Raw genomic sequence first — 17,568 nt, 5'->3', positions numbered from 1 at the left:
CGGACCAACGATTTATTCAAGCCGTTGGCATAGACCCTGACTTAAAGGAGGAGGAAGAGGGCACTTGGGTTCGCTTGGGCCTGGCGAGGGGTAGGTGGGCCATTCCTGCCTCCCGCACACTCTTACCGTGCCTCTCCTCCAGTGTTGACCACTTAGGAACCCAAATTGAGTTGTAATTAACTTCCTCTTCTCCGTCATAAATTGTTCCCCCACCCCCATTTCACCCCCCAGAACACACTAAATCTCCCCTCCCCGGAGACGTCTCAATTTCCTTCTTATCGATCCAGACTCCACTTTTCTTGTTTCCTGTTGCTAGAACCTCGGTCCCCTCCACCACCGCCACGACCTCGCCCTCGAAGGATCCCGTTCAGGTGGCTTCCCTAGCTGGGTACCACGGACTCTACGGGCCCCAGGAGAAACGCAGGGAGCCTCATTCCCTTCTCCTTTGGCTGAAACGTTTCAAACATTTGAACAGGTGAGACAGCTGGGTGCCATCTTCTTTAAATTCCTCTTGGGAAGTTTGTTTGTTGCGACCCAAGTAGTTACTCTCACTCATAATAATTGTGTGTGTGTACTCGTTCTCCTTCTATCTTCCCCAGTAGCCCTCTGCGACCCAGACAATATTAATCCACATTTCTCCTCCCCCACCCCCAAATATTTCTGGTCCCTCTATCATATTTTTCTTTCCGCGACTAATGTGTCACTTTCTCTCTGTAGCTGTCTCGCTTCTTCAGTCTCTCTCTGTCCTGAAGTCTGGCAGTAACTGACGATTTGTGGGCTCTTAGCTGCAAACTGCAATTACGAGGCAAGCAGGATTTACTTAGCCCAGAATCTAGTCGGCGAAAGGCAGGTCCCTGCACAGCTATGGGCTCCAGCCCTTCCGCCCCGGCGGCATCCCGCAGCGAGGACTGCGGGAACCTTCCGGCCTCCCACCTGGGCCGCTGCTTTGCCTCCTTCCGGCCCCGGGAGGTTGCGCTGGTGCTACAGTCAGCCCGGAAGGGGGAAACCCGTGGCGGGTTCCCCAGTCCAGGGTGGTCGCGGGAAAATCCGCTGCCTTGGCTGGAAATCGATATTAAGCGGTTGGGCCGGCACAGGCGACGGACGTCGGGGCCGCAGCCAGTAGGTCCTGCATGTCTCATCATTTAGCTAATCGAGTCGAAAAGTTTCTGTAAGGGCCAGACCCGGCATCAGATGGTAACACTGATTGAACAAGAGATTAGCACAATAGATCTCTAACCGAGGGGAAGCGTTGCTTTTCACGCTACGCGCCGTAATTAATGGTATGAATCAATTAATTTGACTTTTATTGTGTCGAATGAAAAAAGCGCAACAAATGGAACTGGCGGCTGGGAGTTGTTCACCCCCCACCCCTTCCTCCAGGGAGGTTCCAATGAGACACCAGGGAATGGACGGATCAGGCCAGGTCTTGGCCGAGGGAGGGTGAGGCAGCGACCAACCGCGCCGAGGAGTCCTGAGAGCCAGCCCTGGCGGACAGCAGAATCGAAATTAGGCTCATTTGGAGGCTACTTTAAGAAGGCTGCCGAGGGCAGCCCCCGGAGCCGCTACACTCCCACTCCCACGCTCACGCGCTCTCTCTCTCTCTCAAACACACACACACACACACACACACACACACGGCACGCATCCACGAGAGCCCAGCTTCTTGGGCTGTAATGGGGCTTGGGGCCCACGCCTGGCATTGGAGCTGGACAACTGAAGCTATGTAAAAGTAATTTCTGAATTTCAGATTTCGGATTTCTTTCTTTTTTCTTTTTTGTCCTTCCGACCTTCCTTTTGTAATTATTGCGTTGCTCGGACAGTTGCAGCTGGGTGCAGGGGGCAGCCAGCTCGTGCCACTCCCGTCGGTTTCACGGAAGGCTGTCTAGATGGCATTGTAAACGGTTCGCACCTGCGGGGCCACAAAGAGGTGCTGCTGCGGAAATCAACTCAGAGATACATTTTAGGGTCAGGTACAAAGGGGAATCGGGAGGATCATTTAAACACACACACAAAAAAAAACAACTTTGGAGTTCCGCGGCTGTCTCTGGATGGAGTAACTGCCCCCCTCCCCCCAATCCCCAGTACAAACCAGGAACGTCCTGCGAAATGGAGATCCAATGGACTAGTGTTATAGCCAGGAAATTATCTAGTGGAGATGAAAGTCAATCTATGTGTCTCACTGCCTATAATGAAGTAAGTTTACGGATTTTTTTTCTAGGCCAAGGATTGAGAGCGTCGTAGGTGAGAGACACAGACTGAGGGAATCAGAAGCACCACTGTCCACCAGGAATTAAATCGGTTTCCCAGCGTCTTCTGTAAATATTTCACCAACTATTTCCTCTCGGACCGCTCGCTCCCCTTGTGCTCCTTCCTCTGGCGAGGCCAAAATTCTCCTCCCAGGACTTAGCGGACAGACAGGACTTGGGTTCAAGGAGCCCGCCACGGCCGGCCCGCTCTTGCAGCTCGCTGTGAGGCGGCCTAAAACTTCGGAAGGAGAGGTGGCGCGTCGCGGACTCAGCAGGTCAGGAGCACTATCCCGAGGTGCGAGGTCCAAGCGCACGCACTGGCAATGCCACGCACCGGTGGTGGTTTTGCGAGCCTCCACCCTCAACCCCAGTTAAATCCCCACAGCCTTTCCTACCATCGATTTTCCTTGCCAAGGAAACTCGGTGTGTACCAGCCGCATCCTCGCCTCCTCCACCCGCTCTGCTACTGGTTTCCGCGGGAAGTCAAATCTTGGAGGATTTACCTAAGCCTTAAGAGGAAAGAATCCACGTGAGTTAGCAGCAACTGAGAGCCTAGCCCACCCGCATGCTCGAGGCCGCCCCCCATTCCCAAGAGGCTGGGCCCCGCCGCCCGGTAAAGTCACACCGCCAGCTCCCGGCGTCCCAGCCCGAGCGCGGCGTCCAAACTGGAGGCCCGGAATCCTCTACTTCGCTCCACTCGACTTACCCAGGCCGCTGCCAGTCCCGGCTCCTTCCCCAGCGCCTCATTTCCGACTTTTTCACTTGCTAAGTCGTTTAACAACTCCCAGCTGCTAGTTACAGCCTCTTTATTTATAGGTTCGCTGTTATTTTACGTCGTTTTTATTTCTCTCGGCAACTATTCTAATAGATTAATCAATAACTATTTTCTGACCTTCGGGAACCCCAGCTGACGCTGTTGTGGCCGCGCGGGGAAAAAAATTTATATATATATATATATATATATATATATATATATATATATATATATATAAAAGCACGCTCACATCTAGCGGGGAAAGCAAAGGCAGGACCCAGGTGGTTTGGCTTTGAGGGGAAAGGGAACGCGTCACCTCACTAATTGTCTCCGCCGAAAGAGCACCGAGACAGAAGGGGAAAGGGGATCTGAAGTCTAATTAGCAATACGGAGCCGGATGCTCGGCCCTTACTCAAGAGCTAAAAAGAAACCCCAAAAACAAAACGGAGGCTACTAAGTTTTTCCTTTAAAAAAAAGGGGGGGGGATGAGAATCTCGTTCGGTGTTGCCCAGTCCCAGCCTAAGCAGTGTTGGCAAAGTGGGGAAGGGGGAAGGGAGAGGGGGCAGGGAGGGCAGGGCAGCGAGAGCCGCAGGGTCCCGCGGACGCTCCCAGGCCCACGCCCTCACGCGCTCACAACCACCCTCCAACACTCACACCCACAGGCTCCCTCGACCCCTGAGCAAGGCTCCAGCCTAGGCTGGGGTCCAGGGTGGGCCAGGACGCCCTCGGAGCCCTCGGGATGCTGGCGCACCGTGCGGCGCTGAGTTGCGCGTCCCTCGTCCCTTTGTTGACAATTCCCTGAACCAACTTGAGTTTGGCCGGCTCCACCGCGGCCCTGACGTCACGCGCGGTCACGTGGCCCCGCCTCCCGCTGGATCTTTAAGTAGAAAGTAATCTATCAGGCCAGTCCTTAAAACGGGACTTTCGACTACGGGGGCTCGGCGTCCCTGACACCCCCCTCCCCCTGTTGCCCCTGTCCGCGCCCTCCCGAGCTGTTGGGAGCCCGGCGTCCCGCGCCCGCCTGCGCCGCTCTTGCTCTCCACGCCCGGGCCAGAGGCCGAGGAAGGCGGGCGAAGTGAGGGGGCGCGGCGTGGAGAAGCCGCCGTGGCCCGGAGCGGCATCGAGCACCTAGTACCGAGAGCCAGGGACAGCAGGAGTTTGAAGAGCGCGGCCGCGGGGGGCGGACGGCAGCGCCCGCGCCGCGCGATGCCGGGCTGCTAAGTGTGAGCCAAGCCGGGAGGGCCCCGAACCACCTACGTCCCCCTCCCCTCTCCCATCTTTCCGGAGCACCCAAGCCCCCTTTCCCTGAGCTCGGCGGCAGTCCCTGACGACTCCCATCCCCCGCCGCTCCTTCCCCGCCGCCGCCACCAACCCCGAGGAGGGATGACCCTCTCCGGCGGCGGCAGCGCCAGCGACATGTCCGGCCAGACGGTGCTGACGGCCGAGGACGTGGACATCGATGTGGTGGGCGAGGGCGACGACGGGCTCGAGGAGAAGGACAGCGACGCGGGCTGCGATAGCCCCGTGGGGCCGCCGGAGCTGCGCCTGGACGAGGCGGACGAGGTGACGCCAGCGGTACCCCACCACGGGCAGCCTCAGCCTCCGCACCAGCAGCCCCTGGCATTGCCCAAAGAGGCGACTGGAACCGGGGCTGGGCCAGGGGGCGAGGCGGGCGCTTCCGAAGCTGACGGCTGCAAGGGTGGCGTTGGCAGCGAGGAGGGCGGCGGGAGCGGCGGCGGGCCCGGCTCGGGCAGCGGTGCGGCGGGAGGCCTGGCCCCCAGCAAGCCCAAGAACAGCCTGGTGAAGCCGCCCTACTCGTACATCGCGCTCATCACTATGGCTATCCTGCAGAGTCCGCAGAAGAAGCTGACCCTGAGCGGCATCTGCGAGTTCATTAGCAACCGCTTCCCCTACTACCGGGAGAAGTTCCCCGCTTGGCAGAACAGTATCCGCCACAACCTCTCGCTCAACGACTGCTTTGTCAAGATCCCCCGCGAGCCGGGCAACCCGGGCAAGGGCAACTACTGGACCCTGGACCCGCAGTCCGAGGACATGTTCGACAACGGCAGCTTCCTGCGGCGCCGGAAACGCTTCAAGCGCCACCAGCAGGAGCACCTGCGCGAGCAGACGGCGCTCATGATGCAGAGCTTCGGCGCTTATAGCCTGGCGGCGGCAGCAGGAGCCGCGGGGCCCTACGGCCGCCCCTACGGCCTGCACCCCGCGGCCGCGGCTGGCGCCTACTCTCACCCGGCTGCTGCGGCGGCAGCGGCAGCGGCCGCAGCGCTCCAGTACCCATACGCGTTGCCGCCAGTGGCACCCGTGCTGCCGCCTGCCGTGCCGCTGCTGCCCTCGGGCGAGCTGGGCCGCAAAGCGGCTGCCTTCGGCTCGCAGCTCGGCCCGGGCCTGCAGCTGCAGCTCAACAGCCTGGGCGCTGCGGCGGCCGCCGCGGGCACGGCGGGCGCTGCGGGCACCACGGCGTCACTGATCAAGTCCGAGCCGAGCGCGCGGCCGTCGTTCAGCATCGAAAACATCATTGGCGGGGGCCCGGCGGCGCCCGGGGGCTCGGCGGCGGGCGCTGGGGGCGCCGGGGTAACTGGGGGCACTGGGGGCGGTGGGGGCGGCAGCGCAGCACAGTCCTTCCTGAGGCCGCCCGGGACCGTGCAGTCCGCGGCGCTCATGGCCACGCACCAGCCGCTGTCGCTGAGCCGGACGACGGCCACCATCGCACCCATCCTGAGCGTGCCGCTCTCTGGACAGTTCCTGCAGCCAGCAGCCTCGGCCGCGGCTGCTGCCGCCGCTGCAGCGCAAGCCAAATGGCCCGCTCAATAGGGACGTGCCGGTGGCTGGGACCGAGGGCCGGGCGGCTGCCCGGGGCGGTGGCTGCACTTCTAGTCTGCGCGCCCCGCCCCGGGCCCGGCCCCCCTGCCCAATCCCGGACTCTGCCTCTCTTCCATTTCCTCCCCCCGACCCCTCAACACCGACCTTCGGCGGCCTCCACCCCCTTGCGCACACCTAGGCTGGCGGAGCAAACTCACACCGCACGCCCGCCGGGAATAGCTTTCTGTACAGGTAAAACCGAAAAACCGAATTTTCCGAAAATGTACCCCGACGGCTCCTGCTCTCAGTACCGTGGGGGTGGGAGGGAAATTCTTTGTACATATTTGTATAAAAATTATTGACTTTCCTTTTGGGGTTCTTATTTTTTTAAGAAAAAAAATTCAGTAGATTTAGAGCTCTGAACTTTCATTTTTTTTGAAGGTTCACTCTCCGCAGTTTTATGTGAGAAGAAAATGTATAGAGACGTTGGGAGATTTTAAATATAAAAAAAATTTTCAAAAGGCAAAAAGTGTCATTCTATTATAAAAGTCTGTTTATATATGAATGAATATATATGGTATTCTAAATGTTATTCCATCGTGTTGTACACAACTTTGTAAATAAATTTTTAAAATGCTTACCCTAGTGTTTTATTTAGAGGTCTGAGGTAAACGACAATATTTTAAAATTGTATTTACATTTTATCTTTCCCAAAAATTTGAGGAGTTTCAAGTAATGACCCTTTCAAACTTAGCTATGCGTGATTTGAGTGTAGGAAAAATTTAATTGGAGAAAGGAAAGAATATGCCTAATTTAAATCGTGTTAATATTTTTCTTTTAGTTTTTACATAAAATTGGAATGTGGGTGAGGATCTTGTTCATAGCAACCCATTAAGTCTGAATGACCAGATATTTCTATAGACAAAAATAAGCTGCCGTTAAAAAAAAATAACCTAAGTCTAAACAACAGCACAATCTTTTTTTTTTTTTAATACCAGACTTGTCTTCCATAATGAGAGTCCTTGGTTATTTCAATTATTCTTTCAAAAAACATAAATTACAAACATCCCCCCATTTTAGCATTTAAATCTTAAATTTTTGAAAGTATTTATTTTCATTCCCCTAGTGGAAGTGGTAAATAAACTCCAGTTTTTTGTTTAAATGTATGTTATGGCAGTTTAGTTTTTGCAGTGGAATTGTATTATCTATATTAACCTGATCAATAATACATAGTTGTCCTATTCTTTCATAATATTTTTAAATAATATACCTCTTTTGTATGGCAGTAATAAATCCAGAACATAATTTTGATTTCTGAAGGATTTCTGTGCATGCCTCTCCCTCCAACCCGCAGTGTTCCGAAGGCCAAAGAATACTGGCCTTAACACCCTTTTAAAAATAGGTGCACATCATCCCTTCCTCCTCCCCCCTTTTTTAAAAGTCTTGTTTTTTTAAAATAAACTTAGGCTAGGTTAGTGTGAAATGAGAGATCATAGGGCAGGAATGGGGAGATGTCCTCCTAGATTATTTTTAATGTGCATTTCAGCTGTCGTAACCTTAAAAGTACTAAGGTAGAAAGAAAACATCTAGAGCGGGAAGCCGTTTTCCATCACCACCAACATATCCTCAAACGGCATCAATTCTAATTATTTTGTAATTAATTTAGCTGTTACAATTACTTATGCGGAATCGCTTTTTAAAACTGGAACGGGTAGCAGTGCTGTCAGCTCGGCCCTATGCGCGTCCTGCTTGCAAAACACAGCCAGTCCCTGTCGGTGGCGTCCACCTCGCCTCTTCGTCGTGGAGATGCCTCCCGGCTTCAGATCCGAGCCTTATTTCTCTACTATAGGCGTGGGCTACGGAGTCGCTTTGAAAGACGTGTCCTGGAAAATACCGAATCTGTTTTCCTGGTAAACAGTAAACATTATTGTGTCCTGAGTAAACATTCCTCCTGGATCAGGGTCCTAAAATAAAACAAGCTGCCGGGGGTGAGATAGTTTAACCTGATAAACAAGAACCTGATAATCAACTGCGGCCGAAAGAAGCAACAGTAACCTTCACGGAGAAGAGATTATGGACCACTCAGTCTCCGGGCGGGTCCCCTCTAATCTCCTTTTACAAGGAAAACTAAACGGATCTAAATTTGTTTGTGTGTTGCAGCTATAAAAGTAACAAGTTGTTTCACAGTTGTGTCTGGCTAATCGGTTTTTACACAAACAGCAAATGGTACATGATTTGTGCAAACACATAGAGGTTATTTCTAATTTTAGCTGACACCCCTGGGAAAAGCGAAAGGCAGGGCTTCTTGAATTCACTTTTAGCCTCAAGAAGCTGCTGATCCAAGGCTTCTAAATGACATTGGATAACAGAGGCCTCATTCCATCCCTGATCCTTTGTTACTTATAAAATTACTCGCTCATATTTCCACGCATAGCAGCAATACCGGCCGAGCCTGAGCCCGCAGCTTGACACTCCGCCACAAGCCGACGCTTGAGATCCGCAGGGCTTTTTCCAGCGATGCATTAGGCGGCAGGGAGAAGAGGAGCAAAGATCCGCCGGAAACTTTCCTTCTAGCTACTTCTCAACCTTGAACTAGAGCCTGGAGATGGACCCCTTCCTTTATTTCTTGGAGAATAGGAAACTCTCAGATCCAGACCCCAAGCTGGCCCAGCGGCTGTTTAAAGTGCTGGCAGATGTCTGGGAGATAGACCTGGCTGTACCCCTTTGGAAAGCTTTTTTTGGTTTAAGCTTGTTAAACCACGAAGGTTTAGAGCAGAAGGGAAAATGCAAATATATATAATGAACGTAAGCATTTGGTGGGGGAGGGTTGAAACTCACATTTGGTTTGAACGCTGGCACCAGCGACGAAAGGCACTGAAATCCCCCTTTACATTGAGATTTAAAGGCAACACGACTGATATCCACTTTTTATTCCACTTAGGCAGGTTTATTTGTAATAAAAAAAGAAAAAGGAAGGGGGTTGATTTTTTATGGGAGAGAATTTTAGCTTTCGGCTAAACGAATTTAAACTGGTTTCCATTCCTCCAGCACTCATTTCCAGAATGTCAATCCACTTTCGAGGCCTGTAGTCCTTAGAACTTATCCAGAGCAGAGTCCCTGAGTGGAGCCCTCGCACGCAGTCCCTCCGGGAATGGAGGGTGAATCCGGAGGTCCAGGGAAATATGAACCTAGCTAGAGCAAAATACTTGCACGGGCTAGGATAGGCTCGCGCTGCGATGGCGGATGCGGCCTGTAGGGGGCGACGAGCAGATGGAAAACTTACCCGTTTTGTCTCCCAGAGTCCAGCCCCAGCCCTCGGAGGCTTCTCCTTGCCTCGCAGCCTCGGAGCACCCTGACACCCTTGTTCATCTTCCGGGTCTGGGACATCCAGGTAGAATCTCGGAGAAGCTGCTTCTCTCAGCCTGTCTCCTGGAAGGGACAGAGTCCCGAGGGAAGTTTATCTTAAAGATTGGGAAGCAATAAAGTTTAGTGATGAGGAAACATCGACTTGGAAGCAATTAAGAGTTATATTTGAGGTTATTTATTTTACATGGTTTATAGGAAGAGCCTTGGCAGTGAGGAAAACATGAATGGCCAATGGCTGAAGGGGGGGGGGGGGTTAATGTGGGTTCCTTGAAGATCACAGCCTTCATGTGATCTGAAAGCTGGTTCCAAAGGCATGTGCCCGTTGGACTCCACCTGTGTCTGTGATGGTGGCAAACTGCATCCTGAATTAGTTAATATTCTCCTTTCTGGGGTGGGGAGGGGTTGTAAGAACATTCTCTGGGTGCCCAGGCCCAATCATGGGGGGGGGGGGGATAACAGGAAGGAATGGAAATGAGAGAGGCCTTGCAGAGGGGGGTTTCAAGCAGGGATTAGGCATTTTGTGACTGTGACCTTGAACAAGCTGCTTGGTTTCTTTGAGTCTCTCCATTTCCTTACCTCTACCGTGAGAATGAGGAGTCTACCTGATGCTTTGGCTTACAGGATTAGGTGAACTGTTGCCAGTGAAAAATATTTTATAAACTGTAAGGAGCTGGGGAGATGTAAGAAGTTTGCGTGGTATTTTTTAATGGCTTCTGGACAAAGAAACAACTCTGTTCCAAACACCAGCAGTATTTGGCTTGGTTTTGAAAAGCTCGGTTTTTGGTGTGAAAAGTGGGTTTTTCTAAGAAGGGTGGTAGAACCTATTCCAGCTCCTGTCTACCTGGAAGGAAAAGTGGCTGGTGAGAAGAGGCTTTTAAAAGGTGGAGTCTCCTCCTGGTCTTAAGTCCTACCATGCCTTGAGCCTGAGGAGAAGCCCTCATTGCCAGCTCTAGAGGCCTGGCTATTTCTTTCTGGCTGAGCAGTCCACTTTGCTGTTTGCCCCTTTGTTTCCACTCTCCGCAGCAAGTGGAGAAACAGGAGCCCTCCGCTGACAGACGCCCATTAGCGGACGACATGGGCTCCGGGGGGAATTAAAGGTAACCAGATCTTAAACATGTGTGAAAGACCACCATCCCTTTGCTTTGCCCCCAACAGTTGGCAGAGTTATACCTAGCGCCAACTTCTCTCTTATCACCACCCCCTCCCCTTGCCTTCTTAGAAATGTACAGGTCATTCTTTGCTTGCCAGGAGCAAGATCAGCCAAGGAGGGCAGTTGCACAGAATAAAATTTGAAAATAAATGCTGCAAAATCAGCCATAAAGTCCTAAGAAAGCATTGTCATCTTATTTTTATTTCCTGAGGGGGTGTCTTACATCAGAATTTCTCAAAATAAGAATTAAATTAAACCCCTCCCCCATTTTAATATAAAGCTCGTACTCAAAGACCTTCTTTTCCAGATGACATTGTGCTGATGGGCACAGCTTTGTCCTGTCAGTGGCAAGGTGGGGAGGAGGAGGAAACGCCTTCGTTCCCTGGTCTGAGTCCTCCCGGGCTGAATTTCGGAAGTATCTTCTGAAAAAACAGTCCTACAGAACATTCTCCCCTCTTTTTACATAGGCCCAGAAGGTGCTGTGACTTCTCCAAGGTCACTCAGCAGCCCAAGCGTAAGCTATGGAAACAGAGGAGGAAAAAGTCTTCTCTACCTAGGAAGGATGTTCGACTTGAGGAAAGGAAAAAACTGAACCCTGGGGCAAAGAAGGTTGGGAAGCGCAGAGAAAAGGAAACAAACAAACACCAAACAACAAACACGGAGAAGCGCTGGGCCGAGCGGGATTCGGCTCCAGGAAGATCGAAGTCCTGGACCCTGGGGTGGTTCCGAGACCTGGCAGGCCGCTCCGCCCCAACTAGCTGGTGCGCCCCTAGCCCAGCACTGGGCGGTTCTGCCGGGACCGAGGGTTAGAGTTCCTTCTTGCCTCGTAATTTGGGAGGGGAAGAAAGAAGGCGGGAACTCCAGGCCCGCACCTCCCTTCACCCCGCAGGTCAGCGGCCCATCCACAGCGCTCTGGGGTCGGCAGTCGCCCCCGCCCTTCCACCTTTGCGCAAGCCAGGAGGGCTCGGCCTGTGGGACTCCAGCTCCCCCTGTCTGAAGGGAGGGAAGAAGAGAATTTGAATTAATTAGGGAGAAAACCCATCGGTAAAAGGTGCCTGCTGCAGGGGTGGGGGCAGCGGAGGGCGCGGTGGGGACTCTCCTCCCCGCCCTCCCCCGCGGCGCCCCACTTGCAAGCGCTTAGGAGAGCTCGCGACGCGAAACAAGTCCCGGCCGGGCGGCCTGGAAGCCCCAGCCTGGGGTCTCTGGGAAACCGAGAGCAAGTTTACTGCATTCTAGTTAGGCCACAGCCCTGGCGAGTCTTAAAAGGAGGGTCGTGAGGACTCTGGAGACCTGGCTGGGTGGCGGACAGACCCAAGTGTCACCAACCCGGTCCTGTTTGCCTGGCCGTCAATGCGCGGCAAGTTCTCTCGGCCATCCCGGCCCTGGCCTCTCCCTCTTCCGCGGATTCGGGCATTTGGAATGCTCCTTCCTGGGATGGATCTGGCAACAGGGGCTGCAGTGCACGCCTTATTGAAGAGGGGAGCTTTGCTTCTTTTCCTCATTCCATCCCTTCCACTCTCTCCTCTCGACAAATGGTAAGCGCGACTCAGTTTTCTCCCAGAGGTCGACAACACATTTTGCCCGTTACCCTGTTCTGTAGGGGGCGTGTATGCCTGGTATCGCAGGGAGCTTTGCTGTCAGTGCCGGAGCAACCCCCAAAGCTTGATGTTGTCTTTGCTCTCAAACTCCAACTGGGAGGCAGCGCCTCCTCCAGGAAGCCCTAGGGAACTTCCCAGCTCCGGTTTGTTGAGCCTCGTTGGAGCCCACTGTGCCAACGAATGAAGCGTTGTCACTGATGCCCTGTGAGTTTCTTACTGTCTAACATTGCTGAGCACAAAAGAGACAACTAAAATTATTTGTCTAGCGAATGACAAGAGAGGACCATGGGGATGAGGATGAGGAAGGCTGTTAATTGATCAAATCAAGTCTTTCTCAAGAGTTTGGGGACCGTTTTTCTTCCCATTCCTTTTCTTCAGTCCCCTTCTTTATGATAATGCTTTTATAAGCACCATGTTGACATTTTAAATGAAGGAATTTTAAAAACATTTATTAGAGATCTAAGAGGTATAAGACATGTCACGTTCATAGTGTGATTAGATTTTCTGGAATGTTTTCTCTGCCTTCTCCTACCTGGAATACATACCATGAGAAGTCCCACCTTCCTAATGAGGAAACCCCCTCTATGGTACTTCAGTTTTTAGCCAGCTTCTGCTTTAATTATTCCAGTAGAGGAGGAATCAAACCTTGCCAAACGTTAGGGGCATCTTTATTTGTTACACTTTCTTTTATAGAACCCTTTTATTTCTTTAGTAAAATATAGAGGATTGGAGAGTCATTTGCTTAGATTTTAATATTAAAGATGACCTTATAAGATGATCATATTATCATGTGTTGGGTTTCTTTATCTAGAAACAACAAAGAATTCACTGTGGTTTGGCTTTTACATTAAAACTATTGTTTGTGGGAGGAAGTGAGCAAAAGCTAAAGCTTTGAGACAGCATCAGGGTTCTATCTTCAGTATACATGTTTCAGGGCTGTCCAGGGGTCTTGTTCTCAGAGAGCCCTAGCTACCACCTCCCCTAGGATTGAATTCAGGCAATACTGGCAGTAAAAGTCTTGTGGGATGGTTGGTTGTTAGAATTTCATGTTCTTTATTTTAACCATAAAAAAAGTATTTTTTAATGTTTATTTATTTTTGAGAAAGGGAGAGAGAGTATGGGGGAGGGGCAGAGATAGAGGGAGAGAGAGAATCCCAAGCAGGATCCAAGCTGTCAGCACACAGATGGACTTGGGGCTCGATCTCACCAAACATGAGATCATGACCTGAGCCGAAGTCCAGTGCTTAACTGAGCTACCCAGGTGCCCCGCTCAAAAGCATTTTTAAAAAGCTAAATCGTTTAATTTATTTTTCATTACTGTAACCATTGGCATAATAGTCACCTCTTACCTGCAGTCATCCCAACCATATGAAACTAGATGTCTTCTCTGAAAAATATTCATGTGGATTCTACTGTTTAATATAAACAAAAAAGAAATCACAGATTATTTGGCTATTGCCCTCCAACTAGGATCAAGATAACATGCTTTTTAGCCTTATACACTGAATACAACTTTTTTTTTTTACAAATTTATATCTAGTTTATGTGGTCTCTGTTGATTTAGTCTTTATAGAGCCCAGTTAGCCTCTTCCTCTGCCATTGTTACAGATTATACCAGTAAGCCATCTCTCAAATTCTACCATCTTGCAAATGTAAATGTTGGTTACAAGAGCAAGGTGGTACCAAGATCAGCACAAATTAATCACAACCACTATGAAACATCTTCTTTATTGATGGTACTTCAACAGTATCACCTTTCCACATACATCAGGAATTATGACTTTATGATAAAGTTGCTCTTGTTGCTGGAGGGAATCGAGTGCAAGTATTAATAGATTGGATTTAAAGACAAGACTAATTCTTAGTCCTAGTCTTGACATTGAACTTGGAAGTATTTGGTGGACTCTGTATTTGCCCACGTAAAGATTACTATTGAAAATTTAGCTGAGAGAAAGAGAAGAATTATAGTATTATAACTATCATTTCAGATTTTTAGCCAACAGATCTTTTTGAGTAACTGTTTAAAAATTTAGAGATTTTTTTAAAACTTAATTTCACTTTTGTCTTAAGATATCTACTTTTCTAAGACATCTGTCATTCAAACCTCCAGCAGTTTGATGACTCCTTTACTCTGATATTGATAGTGTATATTGTAGTTTAGGGTAGGGGACTGAATCACCCCCTCTCTACCACCATCATCCATGAGGCCCCATGAATAAATTGAAGCTCCCCCCTACGGGATACTGTGAGTGAATCCACCCTCCACTTTGGGAGCCATCATTTCATTCTAGTACAGTATATTCAATATACATACTTAATGGGTTACATGTTTTGCTTTTAAATATTCTTACATAATTGAGATGAAGTGTGAGGAAAAACTTCATTAAATTTTGAGAGCTAAAAACTTACTGTGTAAGAGATAGCTATACTGTATTTTCAAAATTGATTCCCTTGCTAAGGAGGGTTTATTATTTGAGGTGCAGAATGATATTCTGGAAGGAGTATGGGCTTTGGATGTGATAGTTCTAGGGTCAGATTCTGGCTCTGCCAATTCCTAAATATAATTTTCATAAGTTATTTAGTCTCTCTGAATCTCAGTTTTCTGATCTATAAAATGGGGATCATACTGTGAAGATTTACTATGAAAATGTATTTGGAGTGCTCAAAAATGGTGGTTATTGCTCTTCCCCTAAGTGGCCTGAGATGATCTCTGAAAATGGTTCGCTCTTCACTTGACCCAGAAAACCCTATGAAATCATGCAAATCAAGAGGCTCAAGGGGCGCCTGGGTGGATCAGTCAGTTAAGCATCCGACTTTGGCTCAGGTCATGATCTCACAGTTTGTGGGTTCGAGCCCCGTGTCGGGCTCTGTGCTGACAGCTCAGAGCCTGGAGCCTGCTTTGGATTCTATGTCTCCGGCTCCCTTTCTACCCCTCCCCCACCTCTCTCTTTCTCACTCTCAAAAATAAATAAACATTAAAAAAAAAATAAAAAAAAGAGGTTCAAATCTTCACATTCACTTTTAGGAACACATGTGAAACTGTCCATGCCATCAAGAGTATGCATATCCAAAAAGCAACCAAGAATCTGAAAGATGTCACTTTTCAGAAGCAATGTATGCCATTCTGTGGCTATAATGGTGGAGTTGGGAGGTGTGCCCAGGCCAAACAGTGGGGCTGGACACAGGCTCAGTGGCCCAAAAAGAGTGCTGAATTTTTACTGCACATGCTTAAAAATGCAGAGAGTAATGATGAACTTCAGGGTTTAGATGTAGATTCTCTCGTCATTGAGCACATCCAGGTGAACAAAGCCCTCAAGATGTGGCATAGAACTTCTAGGCCTCATGGTAGGATTAACCCACATGGGAGCTCTCCCTGCCACATTGAGATGATCCTTACTGAAAAAGAGCAGATTGTTCCTAAACCAGAAGAGGAGGTTGCACAGAAGAAAAAGATATCCCAGAAGAAACTGAAGAAACAAAAACTTATGGCCCAAGAGTAAATTCTGTATAAAATAAATGCAAATGAAAGTAAAAAAAATGGTGGTTATTATTACTTTACAGTTTTGCTGATTTTATAGCGGTCATATTTTCATGAGGCTACCTTTATTTTTTTCTTTGATATCATACACCAATAGTTGTCACATCTCATATTTAAAAATGAAGTTGCTGATACCACCGTCCCTTCCATCTGTTTGAGCGAGGTATCATTTTTGTGTTCTCACAACTTAACAAATGTGAAACAATTTACTCTGTAGTGCCACTTGGTAAATCACTTTTTCACTTTCAGGGTATTTTTCAGTCTTGTGGATGAGAGGTCTTGACAATAGTCATTAAAGATGTGATAGCACTTTCACAAGAACAAGGACATGTGCCTTATGTCTTTGCTGAGCTCTGGTCTAGGTAGACTAATTTTAACATTTTTCTACATCTGCACTAAGATTTCACTGGGAGAAGTCACTGCCTAGATGGGATCTGATCAGGCAAATGCCTAATTTTGAGCTTGTAAAGATCTCCTCAGTTGTACTATCTGGCTAATGGGACGATGTGATATCGTATAGTTAAAGGAAGATGTGATAGAAATCAGATTGATTAGGGTTTGCTGCCTCATGATTTTGACTAAATCACTTGAAACCTCAAATCATGATGATTTAGTTGAGACATATGTCTATTTAGCTTATTCAAATTAAAGCAAACATTACTTAAAAAGTATGAGAAAGGAAGAGTGGAAAACCATTTAAATGTGAAGCTGCCATTAATTCTATTCAATGGGCATGGGACACAGGGATATATGTAAGGGTGCCATGAAGTTGCTGTTTCCACAGTTAGTTTCAGTTCCCTTATGTATCTTATAATGTGAGCATCTTGTACAGAAAATGGGATGAGATCTCAGTGTTTAAACAAACTACTCTTATCTTTTTGTACAACATGGCCCCTAAATGCAAGCTAGTTATTATATGTAGAATTAAACCAAAGACACATCAGACAATGGAGGAGAAAACTATTAGATTAATGGAGAGACTATATGCTTGTCTATTATAAGGGCAACTTTTAAGGGATTTTGTGACTAATTTTTTATTATATTTGATTTTTTACCTTACATGTTACTTTGTAATCTAACTCCTGCACAAAATGCAATTTCCATTATAATATCTGCCTTACCAGGGTTGTTCTGGGAATCAAATGAGATAATATATGTTAAAGTGCTCTGCAAAATTCACGGTGCTATAAAATATAAAATGTGTCTGTACTCTGGACAAGACTTGGTCAGCCATTTAAGTGTTTTACTCTGTGTTTTCACACAGAAAGTGAATTGTAGCTGTGTACAGAACAACAATCACAATAATAATAATAATAATAAAGATAGAAGCTAAGAAGATTGATTAACTGCCTACTTAGAACAAACCAGGAAATGTGTTTAGTGCTTTAAGTGGATTATCTCAACTAGATACTGCTTTGGGAAAAGTTCTACTTAATTTTCTATACTCCAGGCTCTTCTAAGGGTACCTCAGTTTCAAATATTATATGCACTTTCTGGGAAGCCTCCACATTACTTGTGTGGGTGTGTAGCCAGTATGTTTTCTTCTTATACAGATGAATTTAATAACTAAGAAGTGCTGGGTGAGAAGATACTTATTTCCTACTATTTCCATGGGGAGGAATTTTCATCGGAGGACACATGAACCTGTACCTCTTATTCATTCCTCTCTGAGGGAGGAAGGAGGACTTACCTGATTAATCGGTATTTTTTAATACAAATTTTATTTATTTATTTATTTATTTATTTATTTATTTATTTATTTATTTATTTATTTATTTATTTATTTATATTTAGGGAGAGCACAAGTAGGGAAGGAGCAGAGAGAGAGAATCCCAGGCAGGCTCTGAACCACCAGTGTAGAGCCCGATTCACAGCTCAAACTCATGAGCCACGAGATCATGACCTGAGCTGAAGTTGGACGCTTAACTGACTGAGCCACCCAGGCGCCCCTGTTTTTTTATTTTTGAGAAGGGGGAGGGGCAAAGAGAGGGAGAGAGAGCAAAGGAGACCGAGACCCCAAAGCAGGCTCTGTGCTGTCAGCACAGAGTCCTATGCGGGGCTCAAACTCACGAACTGTGAGATCATGACCTGAGCCAAAA

General features: G+C 48.5%; 1 protein-coding gene and 1 pseudogene across 1 annotated transcript; both read left to right on the top strand.

Annotated features, from left to right (window-relative positions):
- The first annotated feature begins 4,383 nt into the window (after nt 1-4,383).
- Nucleotides 4,384-5,829, top strand: FOXD3 (forkhead box D3). The gene has a single exon (XM_047082563.1). The coding sequence runs from the start codon at nt 4,384-4,386 to the stop codon at nt 5,827-5,829; it is 1,446 nt and encodes a 481-aa protein (XP_046938519.1).
- An 8,818-nt stretch (nt 5,830-14,647) lies between these two features.
- LOC124515612 (60S ribosomal protein L17-like) lies at nt 14,648-15,431 on the top strand (annotated as a pseudogene).
- The last annotated feature ends 2,137 nt before the right edge of the window (nt 15,432-17,568 follow it).

The sequence above is a fragment of the Lynx rufus genome, unplaced genomic scaffold (genome assembly GCF_022079265.1).
Source record: "Lynx rufus isolate CCGP_SWC_20201006 ecotype Redwood Valley unplaced genomic scaffold, mLynRuf1.p SCAF_2, whole genome shotgun sequence".
NCBI classification, from domain to species: domain Eukaryota; kingdom Metazoa; phylum Chordata; class Mammalia; order Carnivora; family Felidae; genus Lynx; species Lynx rufus.
This window is presented reverse-complemented; position numbering and strand designations above follow the sequence as displayed.

What these genes read in the sequence shown, in the direction of transcription:
- FOXD3 (XM_047082563.1), top strand. Translation starts at nt 4,384, where the DNA reads ATGACCCTCTCCGGCGGCGGCAGCGCCAGCGACATGTCCGGCCAGACG.